Source organism: Sceloporus occidentalis, unplaced genomic scaffold (genome assembly GCF_023333645.1).
Source record: "Sceloporus occidentalis isolate IW3139 unplaced genomic scaffold, rSceOcc1.0.p SCAF_2, whole genome shotgun sequence".
Lineage (NCBI taxonomy): Eukaryota > Metazoa > Chordata > Lepidosauria > Squamata > Phrynosomatidae > Sceloporus > Sceloporus occidentalis.
This window is the reverse complement of record NW_028316982.1, coordinates 79,355,393-79,372,977: the sequence shown is the minus strand read 5'-3', so window position 1 is coordinate 79,372,977 and position 17,585 is coordinate 79,355,393. Positions and strand designations below refer to the sequence as shown.

Here is a 17,585-nt window from a genome sequence, read left to right as displayed (position 1 = left end):
GAAGTCCTGGTATGTAGAAAGAGATTGTCGAAATATGTTTGGGAAATAGATTCCACTAGGATCTGCATTGGTATGAATATTCACCTTTGTTTTATCAAGGATGAAACTGCCTTTTTAACATACTCCCGAGTAAGCTATCTCCATATGACAGCTGACCCATTATGATTCTTTGTTCTGGAGAAAAAAATACTGTACAGTTAACTGCTGTAGTCTAAACAGACCTACACTATACAAATTGACATATTCCTCCTTCTTCCCTGGCCAATACATGTTGTTCCATTAGCTTTATATTCATATTATGATGACATGGCTTGACTTTTCTTTATTCTTTATTTTTTCATTCACAGATTGTATTCTGATTATCTCTACTTTGCAAGTGCTAACAAATCAGTTGAAGACTTCCATGAAAAAGTAGCAGAATCTCTGCAGCTCTTTGAAAATTGCCTCAATGATTATTCTCTGAGATCCTGTGTATACAACAACACCCTTAACAATGCCATGCCAGTATGTAAATTTAAATTCACACTTGATTACATGTTTAGACAATGGAGTATGAAGTCAGTCTTATCCCATCAAAATCTGCAAAAGAATTCCTTACAAAAGCAGGAACAGACCTGATCCTGTGACTTGCTCCAGTAGAAATGTGTACCTGGATTGTACCACTTCAGATTGTTGTTACTGTTTCTTGTGATGGAAAGCTTCACCCTACAACAATATTCACATAGAAGCCTTGTGTATGAAGACATCTAAATTAAAGAGTCCTGATTCCAACTACATAATAAACTGGTTTGCAAACTGATCTGAATTGGTTTAATGACACTCCGGTTTGTCCAGAGGGGCCCAGCACATTTATTTTCTTATCTTCCATTAACATAATGCTATCTGTTTTTTCCTCAGTTATCTCCCTATACTAGTTTGCATTGCTGACACTGTAGAAGATGCAGGGCATTGCTTTAGACCTTTTAGTTTGGGCACTTGGCCCCTAAAATGTTCACCAACACTGGCCTAGTGGATATAAAGGGCCTCAGTATTATCCTGATGTATATCTGATACTTCAAGTTTATGTGGTTTTTAAACATCTTTTTTCTACCAATGGTAAACCATGTATTTTTTTTACCTCTTCCTGCTTCCAATGAGAAAATAAGTCAAAGTGTTTTAAGTGCTTAAATTCAGAAGGGAGTTACCTTGTGTTTAAGTGCTTAAATTCGGAAGGGAGGTACCATGTGTAGTGATTCTCAAACTTTGGTCTTCCAGAAGTTTTGGACTTCAGGTCCCAGAATTCCTGACAGTTGGTCAGCTTGCTGGGGCTTCTGGGAATTGAAGTCCAAAACATCTGGAAGACCAAAGTTTGGGAACCACTGGTCTAAAGTAAAGCTCTGCCTCTTCTACAGCGTCAACAATGTGATCTAGTATAGTGAGATAACTGAGACAAAAACAGATAGATGTCATGAAGGCGCATATTGAAGACTGGTTCTACTGAAATAGAGGAGATTTTTCTGATTATTAGTTTATATTTCATTTATATTCTTCTGTTCCATTAAAATAATGCTTAAGACAGCTAATAATAATAATGAAATAAATACAAAATTATAATGAAAACATAAAAGCACATTAATTTAAAAAATCCAAACATCACTTATCAGATTAAAATGCTCTTAAGCAAACACTATCACTTAAAATATATCTAAATAAAAATGTCTATCATCCAGTTTTTTAAAAAAATATATAATTAAAATCTGCATATGTGTATGTGTTTTACATATTTAACATGACATTTTTGTTTTGTTTTGTTTTTTGTTCTTTTAGGTAAGGCTCCAGGTTGGTCTGTATGTCGTTTTTCTTCTGGACTGGCTGACAGTTTTTAATAAAGATCAAATACTAGTTCTACGCTTGGAAGATCATGCATCCAATGTTAAGTTTACTATGCACATGGTGTTCCAGTTTCTGGATTTAGGTAAGTAATTTCTAAATTCTCCCAGATAAAGTTGTTACCTCCTTAATGAAGCTTCCATATTTTTTCTAAGGCTTTGCTCCAATCCTCCTTTCTATGTTGTCCCTAAAATTTGTCCTCAGGATAGCTGTAAAGATAACAGATAATGACAAAGAAGAAAGAAAGAAGTTTTAAGCTGAGAAAAACTGGAATTTTGTATATCTCTGAGCTTTAACTCTGGTCTTTTAGTCAATTCATTTGCCTTTTTCACTGTCAGAAATAGATTCTCACACATCCTGGTAGTAATCATGAACTGGGACATCCTTTCTGTACATCGTCGGCTTGGTCTACTGAGATATTTTTCCAGTTGGGCATGTATACACAGGGCATAATTTGCTGGTTTTTATTTAGTTCAATAACATTAACATTCACTACATAATTAAACTGTACATAGCCATACATAACTTTTTGCGGTTACTTAAATTTAGCTGTGAAATATCCATAAATCAATAGGTGTTTTAATTTAATTACAGCTCTCCTTTTCTCATTACTTTTATTTTCATTCCACATGTATCTTTCTAGATAATTTGCAGTCCTGTTTCAGAGAACAGTATGTACAGTGTGAGAAGTGACAAATATACAGATGACTGCGAGAATCTTGTATCACAATATGTGTTACATCACTTATATTTAGCTACATAGCAGAGACACTAAGGAACCCTGCTAATGAATTGCAAAGATGCATAAGAGGACACCAGCAAGAGTGCCCAATTTTGCTCATGCCTTATGCCCATCTGGATTGTGTGATGTGCATCAGGACCAATGCAATGCATATCCCATTGTTTAACAGTCATGTTGTGCACTGGTCCCAATCAACCAGGAAAAATAATTTTAACTGCTTACCATGCAGTATGACTAACTGATAAAATTCAGAGGGGGGGAGTCAATCCAGTTAATTTTAGAGATTTAAAAACTCTGTCAACAGTGGAACATTATCTTGTATAACGTACTAACTTTACATTAACTTATGGGAGGTTTGTTGTTGTTGTGTGCCTTCCTCTGAGACTGAGAGTGTGACTTGGCCAAGGTCATCAAGTGGGTTTGCATGGCTGAGTAGGGATTCAAACCGTAGTCTCCATGGTTGTAGTCCAGTGTTCAGACCACTATACCATGTAGGCTTCTTTGTGGGAAGTAGGATGCTAGATTAGTAGATTTTGAAGTTTTGAAACATTTACACACTCAAACTTGCAGAGAAAGAAACATATTCTTATGGGCAAAACAGACCGGCATAATATGCCAGCTTGGGCTGGCATGAGGCATGTCGTTTAATTGATGCACGCCCTGATGTCACCCCCAAGCTGGCTTCATGCTGTCTGCCTGACCAGATGGCAGGCAGCATTGCGGCGCTCTGATGGCATGGCGTTTATACACCGCATGAGCACTAAAAAGGCACTGCAGCAGCAGAAAGGGTGGCTTTTTTCTGCCTCAAAAAGGAGCTGCATTTTGCTGCTTCTTTTGGGGCTGGAAAAACACCAGATCGGGGCCAAGGTGTGGGGTTGCCATGGCCCCGATCTGGTGATCAAAGGGGCAGCATCAAGCCCTTATGTACTAGTCCTTATTTTCCTTACTTTTTTCCAACATCAGTACAGTGGAACCTCGGGATACGAAATACCCGGGTTACGAATTTTTCGGGACCCGAAAAAAACCCATAGGAAATTATTGATCCGGGTTACGAAAGTTTTTTCGGGTCCCGAAAAAACTTTTGGTGCTTTTCGGCGCGATTTTACACCAAATCGCGGCTTTTCCCCATTAGCGGCTATGGGGATTCGGCTTGCGAAAGCCGTTCGGGTTACGAAAGCGGCCGCGGAACGAATTAATTTCGTAACCCGAGGCTCCACTGTACTCGCATATATTGCCCATGCTGTCAGAAGCACATTAGTTTCTTTATCATGATCTTGGGCTGATGCATCTAAAGCACATACTTCACATGAAGTTTAATGCATGTGGATATTTAGGGTGAAATCAACATCCCTGAATAGATTTCTGCTTGTGCAACAGGATTTTCCTACTGTGTTCTGAAGCGCCCCCTGCCCTGCTGTGCAGTGTCCCTCCAACTGGAGAACAAGAATTTGAGGATGTGCGGAGGCTGATGGGGAAATTACATACTTTTCTATTTTTCTGACAGAAGATGTCCCATCAGCAGGGGGGTGTTAGTTGGCTAAAACCCTTAACATGCATGATTTTTCTTTCTATAAATAGAGTCTGTGTGGAGAGTATGAGCCAGATCATATGCATGGGTGTGGTGCATAGTTTTACTTTATCTGAAATGACAACTATTCACTTTTGTTTCTGTCATTGAAAAGAAGTACAAATCATCCACACTTCTTGTTTGAATATCTAATATTAAAGTTATGTGCCATGCTTGTACATGTAATGTTTATCTTTGAAATGTATGGGGAAATGGATAGCAAAGCCTATACATGCATATATTAATATTAGTTTGTCTTTTTAAACAACAGGTGCCCTAACTGAAAAACAAGAAGCTGTAATTACCAAGAGTCCAGCATCAAACACTAGAAGGCCTGAGGATCGCAATCTAGGTCCTATGTTACCTCTCACAAAAGAAATTCTACGAGATTTCTATCAGCCTTTCAACACAAAACTGGCTCAAGTTCTTTCTGATGAAGCTTTTTTATGGAAAAAACCATAACCACAGTTTCAGTGCCAGATATACAATGCTTAGAGAAAATTTTATTTTTTTAAAATCCTGTTTAAAGGTGCAATTAATTACCTATTCTGAGGTCGAGAGGTCTATTGCTGTAAACATATGTCAAAGAAACTATAGAAAAACATAAAATGCCGTAATTGTCAATTTCCTTTGCAACTTTCTCACTCTCTGCAAAAAAACAGCACACAGATAGCTTTGGTATGAAGCAGTCTTACATCCTCTGGTTTATGGATTTGAAATATAATTTGCAAGCTATTACAGTACAGAAATTAGCACTAGCCACCTAAAATGCACATTCATTTTCATTTTTAAGCTATGTCTTGCATTCAAAACAGCTTTTTAACCATTAAAATGTAATTGATTTTAATTTAAAAGCCTGTTTTTTATTTGAACAAACTCTTTAGTATGCAAACTCTTCAGCCATAATGAACCTATTAAATTTGCCTCAACTGTGCAGCTAGAAACAGAATAGCAAAGGCAAGTGACTTATTAATATATTGTTATGTTCTAATAGGGCTGAAGTATGATTTGTCATTTATTTGTAACTTCAGTATAAACAACATTTTTAAAAGAATTATTTTTGTAAAATTTTAAACGGAAAAGGATGATGAGACACCACACAAGGTCACCAAACTCAGTAATACTGAAAGATAAGGATATACTTTAATATAATGAAGCATAAAAAGGGAAGGGAGGGCTTAGATTTTCTTTCCAGCCTAAGTGTTCCATTCAGTGTGTTTATCCATATCTCGCACAGGCAAGATCCAAAGACTATAAAGGACACTGAGAATTAGATTTGAAGTGTATACTGCAGAAATAACTGTATAATATTCTATAAAATTAAACACTCTAAAAGTATAATAGTTAATTTATATAGTGAACAATACAATATCTAGACAGTTGAAAAATAATGGTTTTAGTAATGCTTGCTCAGATTGTATTAGTTTAAGTAGCTGGAATCCTAAATTCTCTCAGCAGGAATACCAAAACTATAATAGTAACAGTAGCCACTTCTGGGAGCCTGGTTTAGAGTCCAGACTGTCTTGCCCCATACACTTTGCATCACCATTCTATTTCTGAAAGCCAGTTATCTTGTTTGTTTTCACACTAGCCATCCTGGTTCTTGTTTTTGTCAAGCTCCCACTTCACCAGTTACATTATATATTATGCCGGGGGTGGGGGGTGGGGGATCTGGAGAACAGTGAGAGATCAGACACTGCTTTCTGACGCAGTCATTCCCATGATCAGACAGTGAAGGGGCTGCAGAGAGCAGACTCTCCAGTGTCTCATATTTGGCTGTAAGCTACATGGACAGTTCTTATACTTACATGGTTGAAATGTGAAATTCACTTCTACAAAGGGAAGTTTTAAAAGGTAATTAGACAGATTAATGAGGAATAATACTACCTGCAGCTACTGTACATGATGTTTATATTATAATACCAGTATTGGAGACAGTACTGACTGTCATTTGCTAGGAAACCCAAAAGGGAGGTTCTTCATGCTCTGCTTATGGGCTTGCCATGGGTACCAGACTGGCCACTATGGGATACTTGGAAGTTACTGAAACTACCTAATTGGATATCAAGTGATGAGTTCCACATGACTCAATGACTTAAAGTAGGAGTGGGCAACTGTAAACAGTTCAGGGACCATTTTTGCTTCATGTGCCTGCCTGGCAGGCTGAAACCACATATTTCAGCATGTCCAAAGTGACACAATGTCATTTCCAGTTCCAAATTAGGAAGAATAGCTAATACCCCAGAGGACAGAATCAAAATTCAAAATTACCTGAAAAGGCTAGAAAGCTGGGCCAAATCGAACAAAATGAATTTCAACACAGAGAAATGTAAGGTGCAGCATTTACATTTAGGACAATTTTTTTTTTGAAATGGATAGATATAGGATGGGGGACACCTGGCTGAACAAGACTACATGTGAAAGGGATCTAGGAGTCTTAGTTGACCACAAGTTGAACATGAGTTAACAGTGTGATGCGGCAACTAAAAAAAGGCCAATGTGATTCTAGGCTGCATCAATAGAAGTATAGTTCAAGGGTAGTAATAGTGCCACGCTATTCTGCCTTGGTCAGGCCTCATCTAGAATACTGTGTCAAGTTTTGGGCAGCACAATTCAAAAAGGATGTTGAGAAGCTGGAGCTTGTCCAGAGAAGGGTGACCAAAATGGTGAAGGGTCTGGAAAGCATGCCCTATAAGGGGAGACTTAGGGAGCTGGGTATGTTGAGCCTGGAAAGAGACAGTTAAGAAGTGATATGATAGCCTTGTTTAAATATTTGAAGGGATGGCACATTGAGGATGGATCAAGCTTGTTTTCTGCTGCTGCAGAGAATAGGACCGAAACAATGGATGCAAACTACAGAAAAAGAGACTCAACATAAACATTAGAAAGAACTTCCTGACAGTAAGGGCTGTTCGACAGTGGGACACACTCCCTTGGAAAGTGTAGTGGAGTCTCCTTCTTTGAAGGTCTTTAAACAGAGACTAGATGTCCATCTCTTGGGGGTGCTTTGAGTTCCTGCATGGAAGGGGGTTGGAATGGATGGCCTTTTTGGTCTCTTCCAACTCTGTGATTCTGTGATTCTGCTATGTTGGCCAATTTTCAGCTGATTTTTCTTTTTAGGGTCTGTTTGGGGTGTGTGTGTGTGTGATGGGTTTAAGGTAGCAAACTGTTGTCTTTTTATGTGGATTTGGGATATTTGGCATGGTTTGGGGATTAGAAATCACCCCAAAATCAGCTTTAAAAATTAAAAATTATGGGGCTGTGGTGGGTTTGGGGGGCATCCCACAAGCAGTGCTTAGGGGCTCCCAAGGGCTGCATGTCGCACACAGGCAACACTCTGCCAACCAAGATTTAAGGAATCCAGTGGGGTGGGAAATCAGACAGCTTTCTAGGTGGTGTTAAACTCTTTCTTCCAACTGTTCCTTGCAGTATACCTCCTTAGCTGTCAGAGACAGGAAACAGAGAACTCAAGAGAGGATCTTACCTAGTAGCTGCTTGCTTTCTAGAGGCAGTGAATGTCCCAGAAATTCTAGCATGCTGCAGGGGTTTCATGTTCCTAAGACCACTGAGAACCTATGCTCTGACTAATGATTTGGCAGCCAGCTGCATAAAGTTCTGTACATGAAAGTTATTAAGGTTAAGCAGACAGATAACTGGTTGTCTGAAGTATTGTTTCAAAAACTATTGATTCAAAAACTGAAAGGAAAACTAGGCTTTGACATACAAAAGACAAAGGCAAGCAGACTGAGAAAATCAATTTTAGCTTATACACAAAGAGACTGGTTGCTAAGCAGGCACAGAAGAAAACTTGCCATCATGCAGTGCAAAAAGCAAAACAGTAGCAAAAAAGCAGAAAACATCCCTGAAGGATTTTGAAAAGGATGCTTGGAGGTTGTAATTATAAACATTTCCCATTTTCCCTCCTAAAGCTAAGTGAAATCTAACAAAACCATCGTGTATGTGTACATTTTCTCCAACTACTTTTATTCATGTTTTCCCTCCTACTGTTCCTGATTTTCAATCTGTATAAAGAATGGGTGTTAGTGTGGAAGACTGTGATTACATAGAAGTCCAGTAACAAAAGGAGTAAGGTTTTTTAAAGCTCTTAAATATACACATATGGTAGAAGAAAATCAGGCAAGTACTGTAATATCTCTTGGGAGTGCAGTGTGAATTAAAGTGACGACGGAGTGGCAGATAATTTTTGCAGATCTCACACATTCCCCGATTGTCTTTGTTCACCAAAACACAGGAGCGTAGCTTAGGGCCAAGCTCCATGTATTATTGTGACTTACCCAGTTTCTTTCTTAATAAAAATAGCCATAGGAGACCAAATCCATGCCATTTTCCTAGCACTAGGAGGCTGAGTGACACCATGGTAGTGGGTTTGGGGTGAGCTAATTGTACAACTGCTTTTGTTACAAAAAGGGTGACTCTTTAAAAAGGATAGTTAATATTATCAGGGTTGGGAAACTGTTAGGTAACATGGTCACATTGGTCAGCCCACAGGAGATTTTGGAAGCCTGTACCCTCCCACTGCATGAAAAACTAGTATTTTTTTATCCTCAGTGCCCCCCTCCCATGCCTCTAGTGGGAGTGGAACATTTTTTTCATCATGTTTTTGGCCCCTCCTCGGCTGTTTTAGCGACAGGAGAAGCCTTAAAAAAAAAAAAAAAAAAAGTTGAAATTGCCCCCACACCCTAGGAAGTGGTTGGCAGCATTTGGATGAAGAATAATTTTGAAAATATATTTTTAAAAATGTTGGCCTTTTGGGATCCTGGAGCCACTGAAATAGTCCTGAGAAGTGCACACAACCCATGGGCTTCATGGAGTTGACATGAAGGGATATAACAATAATAACAGCAATCATTCAATAAAATGGTTTCAACAGCATGTCTGAAACTATGGATATTATCACATGGGCCTTTAAATCCACTATTAAAGCTACATAATAGCATTTTTGGCAATAATTATTGCACTACAATGGTCGAGTACAGACAGCCAGTTTGCAGTGGCTGCATGGTCCCAAACCCTAGTGTGTGGCAGCATCATAGTGGCCTCCCATCCATGCGGGGGCTGCCATGATGATGCAAGCATGGTGCAGCATCTGCACTCATGGCACCCGCCACACACAGCAAAAAGAACTTGCTTTCAGCAGGTTCTTTTTGCTGCAGAGGAAGGCTGCACGGTTTGGCTGCTGCGGCTCCCCTCAGGAGGAAAAACGGGTGGCTCCTTTCGGGGCGGTCTGTCGAGCCCCATTGTCACCATTTCATTGCTACTTTGCTATAAGGCACTGTTAGAGCAGCAGCCTTTTTCATTACCAAGGAAAACCCATCAATAAGCTCACAGTCATGCTGCTGTCCGATTAGTCCTCAGGTGTGAAATTTCACTACCATGGCAGTTTTCATAATGGCAGTCACAATCCTATGGCAACTATTTTCAGCCCATAGTTAAACTGTATTAGCATAAATCCAGAATTTCACTAAAATTAATCATCATCATCATCCCAAAAAAACATGCTGGGTAAGGCATAGGACAGGAAAATGAGGTTAAGGAGGAGTGCAGAAAAAATGTGAAGGACTTTCAATGGCAGAATGAGCCCAGTCATGCTATTGTGGAGATGTGTGATAACAAATGCTCTCCAGCTGGTATATTTGAGCTTTCTCCAACATGTAAGCCTCCAAACAGCCTAATATATTTATTAATCCAGCTCTAGTTTGATGTAAGATTAGGTGCCAGCATAAACAGCTATGGCTACCAGAATAGGTAGTATGAATGACACATAGACCCATGTGGAAAGACATGGGGATGGAGGAGCTTGCTGAAAGAGCATCACCACACACCCCACATCCCTACTCTGCATTTCTGATGGAACCCAAATGCCAAAATGTCAGTTCTGCCAGGATCAAACAAGACCAGAAGCCCTCTTTCATCTCTTGTGTATTTCTAAATACCCTTTTCTGGCCTCTCAGTCCTAGGGACTCCAGCTGTCTAGGTGTTGTAAAGTCCATGAAGCATCATCGGTCAAAACCAGCCCCTCTCATCTCCCAAATATCAAAACAAACTCCCGTTTGGAAACCTCAGGTTCCACTGAATGGCAATCGAGCTTTTGGTTTCCCACAGCACCTCTATGGATTGGATTTGGCTTTAAGATATAAATAGAACCACAAAATTTAGCCTGTTTGCTGCAGTCGTGCCTCCTCATGGCTTGTGACTGTGGCCCCCATACTTCAGTCTGAGTCATTCTTCCTCTGTCTGTTCCTGACTGCTTCTCTAAACCTGCCTACTCTAGCCTTGTGATTTAAGCTACTCCTGCTTTCCTGCTTTCTATGGACCATCTCTTCAGGAGAGGTACATACTTCCCCTTATCCAACCTTCAAACTCTGCTATCCCCTTTCACTTTTCTATATTTGGTTAGCTCTGTATGCTGTGTGAGAGAATGAGTTTCTCTAGTACAGTATGTGTGTTCTTTTACATTTCTTCCAATAAAGTCCATGGAGTTCCCCATGCCTGGTGTCTCTATCAGTTCTTACCAGTATAACTGTGCTTACTTCCTGCAAATGTTACCCCCTCTTACAAAGCCAAGCTAAACAACCCCCAGATTAATTAAAGATAAACTGCTGGTGCCATTGGAGGCTTTACCAGCCCCACACATTTTGGGTAACAGCAATGAGAACAAGGCTTGTGTGATAATGTTCTTTATTATGAAGTTGCCTGGTGAACTTCTTTAGTGAGCTGTTCATCTACAGCAAGACCTATAGCAAGAGAGTCGTGTAAAATCATAGTTTGCAAAGAAGTGCTATTTGAAGCAAGAAGAAACTCAGCTTCTTTAAGGAAAATGACCCTTAAACTGTCTACTCCATGACCCACTTCATCCTTACATCATGGTCAAAGATCAACTGGTTCTCACATGCCTCATAGCTTTCACTCTACTGTTCCTGAGTATGGAGATAGAAGTAATCTATAGGGCATTGCAATCTTGTTTGGATTGAGACCAGTAAAACAAATCCAAAATGCTCTAGCAACATTATCACCCAGAAGGCAACAGCCTGTCATGAAATGGCGTTTTGGCTCAAACTAAGAGCATTTTTTTATTTTTTTTTGCATCAAGACTTTAAGCTATTGCTTAAAGCTATTGCTTTAAGCTATCTAGTTTCATAACTCTAAACACAAAATAATTATGGCTTATCTGCTAGTTCTACTAATTCCTCCTAAATTACAGGAATCAAGGAAAAGCCAGAGATATCCTGGTTTCAAAATGATGAAGAAAAACAGTGGATTTCAAAACATCCTTTTAACCTCCATTTAACTCGCTGTCCTTTTTTGATTTTCTTTATTTGGAACAGAGCAGGAAATACATTTCTGGAAAGCCCTCTGCACTAAATCTATGACTTTTGTACAGATGCTAGGAAAGTTTTTTTAAAAATTCATTTTAATTTGTAATTACAGCTCACACAGTTCCCCTCACCATTGTGGCCAGAGGCCATGCTAAATGGTGGAGCTGGGGAATTATCATTAAAAATGTGACTTCCCCAGTATCTGCTTTTGTGATACCTGGAAGAAGAGGAAGAAAATGTAGAGTAACTGACCCTTCAAATTATCCCTGTACCAAGACAAACATACTTCTGTATTTATGAAGAAAACAATATATTGTTAACAGTTGATGACAGTACTGAGGCATGTCTTTCTTCAATGTAATAATCTCAAGATGAAGAAGTTGTTTCAGCTTTATATCTGACATTTTGCCAAGGATTAATCAAGTTTCTCAACTAAGACAGAGGCATTTTGGCATATAAGATGATGTTAGGTCTCCCCCCCCCCCCCGCCCCCATTTTCTGGAAAGCAATTGGCATTAGGTATTGCATACAGATCAGGCACGGACATGTGTTTAATGTTTGCCTGATGTGCCTGGTGAAAAGTGTTCTCTGTTAGGCTTTTGAGACATTAGACCCAATACAAAACCTATGCTATGCTGCCACCTCGTGCCCACTGTGGAGAATTATCTTTCCCGTATATGACAAAATCTAAAATTTACAAAAGAGGGATACCTTTATTGGCCAACCAAAATGCACAAAATATATCACACAAGCTTTTAAAACTCTATTGGCTGCTTTATCAGGCAACATATATTCAGGAAGTATAGAGAAGAAAAGTGATAATGTTTTGAGTCAAAGGTCCATACTTTGCATCAGATGTTGCTTCTGTTGTAATTCAGTTTGGAGGCAATTCAATGCAGTAAGAAGCCACTCTTCTTCTTGGCCATGTGGGGAATGAATGAGGTAAAAGAAAGTAAAATGTAAAGCTCATTAGCAGGAGTAAAATAGCCTCTCTTGGAATCAAGGACAGTGACAACTTGGATCCCAACAGACTGAATTTAACTTGAAGCCACATGACACAACATCAGACTTTATTTTTCTTTAGACTTTTCTGTTTCCCCCCTCATCATTTACTCTCTTTTCTTGAGTGTGGATTGTGTGTAGCCTGAATTAGGAAATTTTCTAATGTTCTGGTACACCAACCAGCCATGATTTTGTAGCTGCTCCCATATTCATCCATGGACCAGCATGCTACTTTGTAGTTTACTGCATTCATTTAAATATTTAATTATTTCCCCTATTTTTAAGTTTTTTCTAACCAATGTAGGAGGTTTTCAAAGACCTCAAACCTGGAGCTTACTATACATTTTGAGACACTCTTTTTGAATGTTCTCAAGTTACAGACATTTGGGGAAAGGGCTTTAACTATCATTACTCTCAGGCATGTGTGATTTCTTGTTAATGGCACTTCCTACAGACTTCCCCTTTCCACTAAGCACAGCCCACCCACCCCCCTTATATTTTCCAATCCCAGAGACACCACCAGTTCAGGTCTTTTTGTGTGTGAAATAACAGCTTTTTTTCCAGCCAGTCTTTGTAAGGTCAGCCACCTCTAAAGATGGATACACCGCTGTGACTGTGGACTACAATTATTCCACTGCTCTGCTAGAAGACTTTAGCCTGTACAAACATGCAGCCACCCTTTTAGCAACTGCATGCCATGGCCCCAATCCTGCCTTTCCATGATGCAAAAAGGAGCCTCAAAAGTGGCTCCTTTCTGCGCCGTAGAAAAGGCGCCATAGCTGCCGGTGGCACAACTTTTCTGCATCCCTTTGGTGCTGTGTCATCTGGATGCAGCACCAGAGGAATGTCGTGATGCCATCTGTCGTGGTGTGGTGCACAGCACCATGCCGGCATAGGGGCAGAGTCAGGGCATGCGTCGTGTGGATGCCACACCTCTACTCCACCACAATGCCAGCCTTAACAGCCAGTCTATACAGCCCTTTCTTTAGCTGTATGGTGGACCAGTCCATGAATTCTTGACATGTTATTGTATTTTACTTAATAATAACTGAAAATTTCTGGGTGACATACATGCCAAATAAAAACCAGTAAATAATCAGCACAAAACCCCATAAAACAGGACATCCCTATCAGAGCTGATGCCAAAAGAAAAATAGAGTTTTGCTACATTGCATGGAGACTATCTATAGAAAACCTCCATGTCTGTTTTCCTCTGAACAGAAGGTGGGAAACAGAAACAGTAAAAGAAGAAGGTCCAGACTAGTGTGCTTACTTTAACTCTCCATTCTTGCACTCTGGTGTAGCTACATTTCTAAATCAACTTAGAATAAATCTTGCCAAGAAAACCCGATGATAGGGTCACCACAATCTAGAGTTGACTTCACCACCACCACAACAAGAGAACTGCAGGACTAATAATCACAGAGCTGAAAACCATGATATGCAGAGATGAGAATCCAAATGCTCTTTTAAGCCTAAGAAGGAAAAGAATTTCCTAGACCAAAAGACATCAAAATCAGTAGCAGGTAATGTCTGTCATGTCAGTTGGGTGGTGAATTCCCCTTAGATTTTAGTCCAAACAGCTGAATCCATTTAGACATTGGGGCACAGAACTCTGGATAGCTCCTTTATAACTTAGAATAGATACAGCTCTCCAATGACATGGGAGCTATCAGCTGCCACTACATGTGAAAAGTCCATTCACTTTGTTGCCATGCATCTCAGATTGTGGGGGGCACTTGGCAATATTGATGACCTCTGATAATGCATGATAGCAGGAAGCATTAATTTGGCTTGGCAAGATCAGACCCTTTATGCTCCCAGCTCAGCTAGCAGGAGATTACTCATGACGTTCCCCCCCTCTGCTAACAAGAGGCAATCTTGCTATGGCCTTTTCATTGGATGCTAAATAATCATGTTCTTCAATATGGCTCTTGGGCGCAAACCTTCCCTGCCCTAGGCTGACGTTAATCTTAATTTTCAATAGTGACAAGCTCCTGTAGCCCTTTCTATGCTTGCCTCTGCCTTAAAAAAAAAGATTAACAGTTTATGAAATCATAGTCTCGTCCCTCTGCTACATCAACATAATAGTACTTAAAATGATTCATACACAAGTCAACTTGGTGGGGGTTTAATAGACTGCTGAGCTGAAAGCTGCTAGAAGCCATTGTGATCCTGCAGTGTACAAGAACAAAGCTGGAAAAAACCAAAGGCACTTGCTGAGCTCTATGGTACTGGATTGTTCTGTGGAAGTCAGGGACATCTGTTCTCTTCTGTGGGTTTATGATGCCATAGGAAAGGCATTCCTTGAAGGATGTGCTTCAGAGGCACATTTGAAAATTATGTTATCAAACTATAATAAATGGGCACTACACAGGAAAAAAGAAGGAAAGGGTGATACAAATGAAAGTATGACGAAGCCAGCACAGGATACATTTTGTTCTGGCTTCCCTGTGATTATCACAAATCATGCTTTCTGTGGCATGCAGAATTACTGAACACTAAAGCTGCATCCACACGGCACAAATAACCCAGCCTGATACCACTCTAACTGCCATGGCTCAATGCTATGGGATTCTGGGAACTGTAGTTTTTTGTGGCACTAGAGCAAAGCTGGTAGCTCTGGTGTCACAACAAACTACAAATCCCAGAATTCCATAGCATTGAGCCATGGCAGTTATAATAAATATATTTATTTTCTTCAATGATTAAAAACACAAAGATGCAGACAATACATATATGCATATATATTCCATAGCATTGAACCATGGCAGTTAAAATGGTGTCAAACCAGATTATTTCTGCAGTGTGAATGCAGCCTCACATAACAGTAGCCCTTTGGTAATGTACGTAGGCAAGGGATACTGGTTGTTATATTAAAGGGTGATTTATTCATCATATTAGATGAAGGCAAATGTGATGTTGGAAATAATTTAGGTGAGCCCACCAATTAGGCCTCTCATTGAGCAAGTCCCAAATACTGTCGCTTGACTGCAGACCAGGGCTGATTAACTGGGGTGTCTACAAGGGACAAATCAATCCCATGTTACAAAATTATGTTCCAAGTCTATCGTAAACACTGTATCACATTATATGAGCCTAGCCACATTTTAAAATTATTGGGTAGGGCTTGCTCTTGGTTCCACCACTATCACAGGCATACTTGGCATGGGAAAGGACTAAAATAAAATGAACAGGGGTGGGGAAAAATATGATGTGTGAAAAATCATCCCACCCAACACACACACACACACACACACACACACACACACACACCAGAGGGCTTCCAGAAGACCTTGCCCTCTGGCCTGTGGTCCCAGGAAATGCCAGAAGTGCTAGCCTTGCTCTCCAAAGTAAGGCATCTTTTGGCTGGCTCTGAAAAGCCACACTAGCTTCTTTTCTGCTGCAGCAATGATAACAATGAAGAGATGCAGCAAGGCAACAATGAAGAGAAATGGCCCCACTTGCAGTTAGCAATCCAGAACCATCCAGACAACAAATACCTTGCTTTAAAGGGATTCTTGGAGGCAGACACTATGGTCAGAGTGTCCTGGATGGTCACCCATACCATGGCATGGTACTTGTCCCACAACACTTGACTCTTAGGAAAAATCAAAGCCATGCTTGAGAGCTTGTGGGCTGAGGGGCTTTTGTTCAGTACTGTTCTCCCCAGAATTCAGCTTCTCTCTTTCGTTCTCAAGGCAAGTTGCAGCTAGGTGGGGGTGACAATGATGTGGGAAATGCTTAGGAAAAGCTTGGCCCATCCATCACTTGATGTTAGGATGGACTGAGAATATATCTTGATGTAGGTGTGGAAAATCCACAGTTAGAACACTATGTACTATCTAATTTAGTCATCCTAGAAGTGGTGGCTTCTATTGACTAGTGGGGGAAAGGACATGTTATACAAATACTTGGTAATATTACCTAAAGTGCCTCCTATATTTCAGTTATAAATGACCTCCAGTTTTGCTAATGTAAATCTCTGTCCCTCTTTTTGCTAATCTCTTTCTCTAGACACAAAGAAAAAATAATTAGTTTTCTGTTTTGAGAGGAGAAAACAGCTATTGCTTGTTCATCCACAACCTAACATCATTGCCATATAATCTAACACCATTCCCTTGTGGTCAGATATGGTGGTTATTGTAGTCTCATTGCTAGTAGTGGCTTACTTTGTGGCAAATCTGTTCTGGGTTTCAGTTTGAACCTTAAAGAAGCTACCCCAATTTGCTGAAGCATTTTTCCAGAATAAATTCATCCCTCTGGATATCTCTCTTAAAAATCAGACTAAAACCCACATTACCTCACTGACATAGAACTCACCCTCCATGAGGTGGGCAACAGATTACCCAGCCTTGGTCTAACTTGATTTAAATCTACATAATGGTTCCATAATGTGTACAGAACTAGTATGGTACAGTGGTCTGAATGTTAGACTAGGAGACCTGGGTTTGAATCCTTGCTCAGCTATGGAAACCACTGGTTGACCTTGGGCAAATCATGCTCTTTCAGCCTCAGAAAGGGTCAATGGCAAACCTCTTCCAAATAAATCTTGCCAAGAAAACCCTATGATAGGTTTACTATAAACTGATTACAACTTGAAAGCATGTAACATCTAACAAAAATGGTTCCAAGTGACCTTTGTCACTACCCAATTATAGCAAAATGATAGCACTGTAACTGCCATGGCTGCTTTGTATGGAATTCTGGGATCTACAATTTGATGAGGCACTTGAGCTCTCTGGCAGAAATTCTACACTGCAAGTTCCAGGATCCCATAGGATGAAACCAAGACTCTTAATGTGCAGTCATAGTGCTATAATTGTGTAGCATGACAGGAGCCTAACTTAAGAAAATCACTTATTAAAAACTTAATAAGTTGTATCATGCCCAAGAAATGTCTTTTCCTCTGTTCCATGAACTTATTTAACTTATATTTTATGTTGATATTTAACGTTTATACAACTAGAAGTAGAATTCTGATGAACTCAAACATTTTCCTCACTAGTGGTAGAATTCAAAGATATAGCCATGCTAGTCCATAGAATCAGTACATACAGAGATATTG

The 17,585-nt window shown here is 39.8% G+C and overlaps 1 protein-coding gene across 2 annotated transcripts in view; it reads left to right on the top strand.

The window, feature by feature from the left end:
- CHST15 (carbohydrate sulfotransferase 15) overlaps positions 1-9,220 on the top strand; it is a 92,572-nt gene extending 83,352 nt beyond the window's left edge. For both annotated transcript variants that reach the window (XM_089510099.1, XM_089510100.1), the window contains exons 6-8: positions 348-504; positions 1,807-1,954; positions 4,450-9,220. In XM_089510099.1, the coding sequence (XP_089366225.1) occupies positions 348-504; positions 1,807-1,954; positions 4,450-4,640 (496 nt within the window). In that variant the 3' untranslated portion in view covers positions 4,641-9,220. The remainder of the gene's footprint in view (positions 1-347; positions 505-1,806; positions 1,955-4,449) is intronic.
- Positions 9,221-17,585: the final 8,365 nt, after the last annotated feature.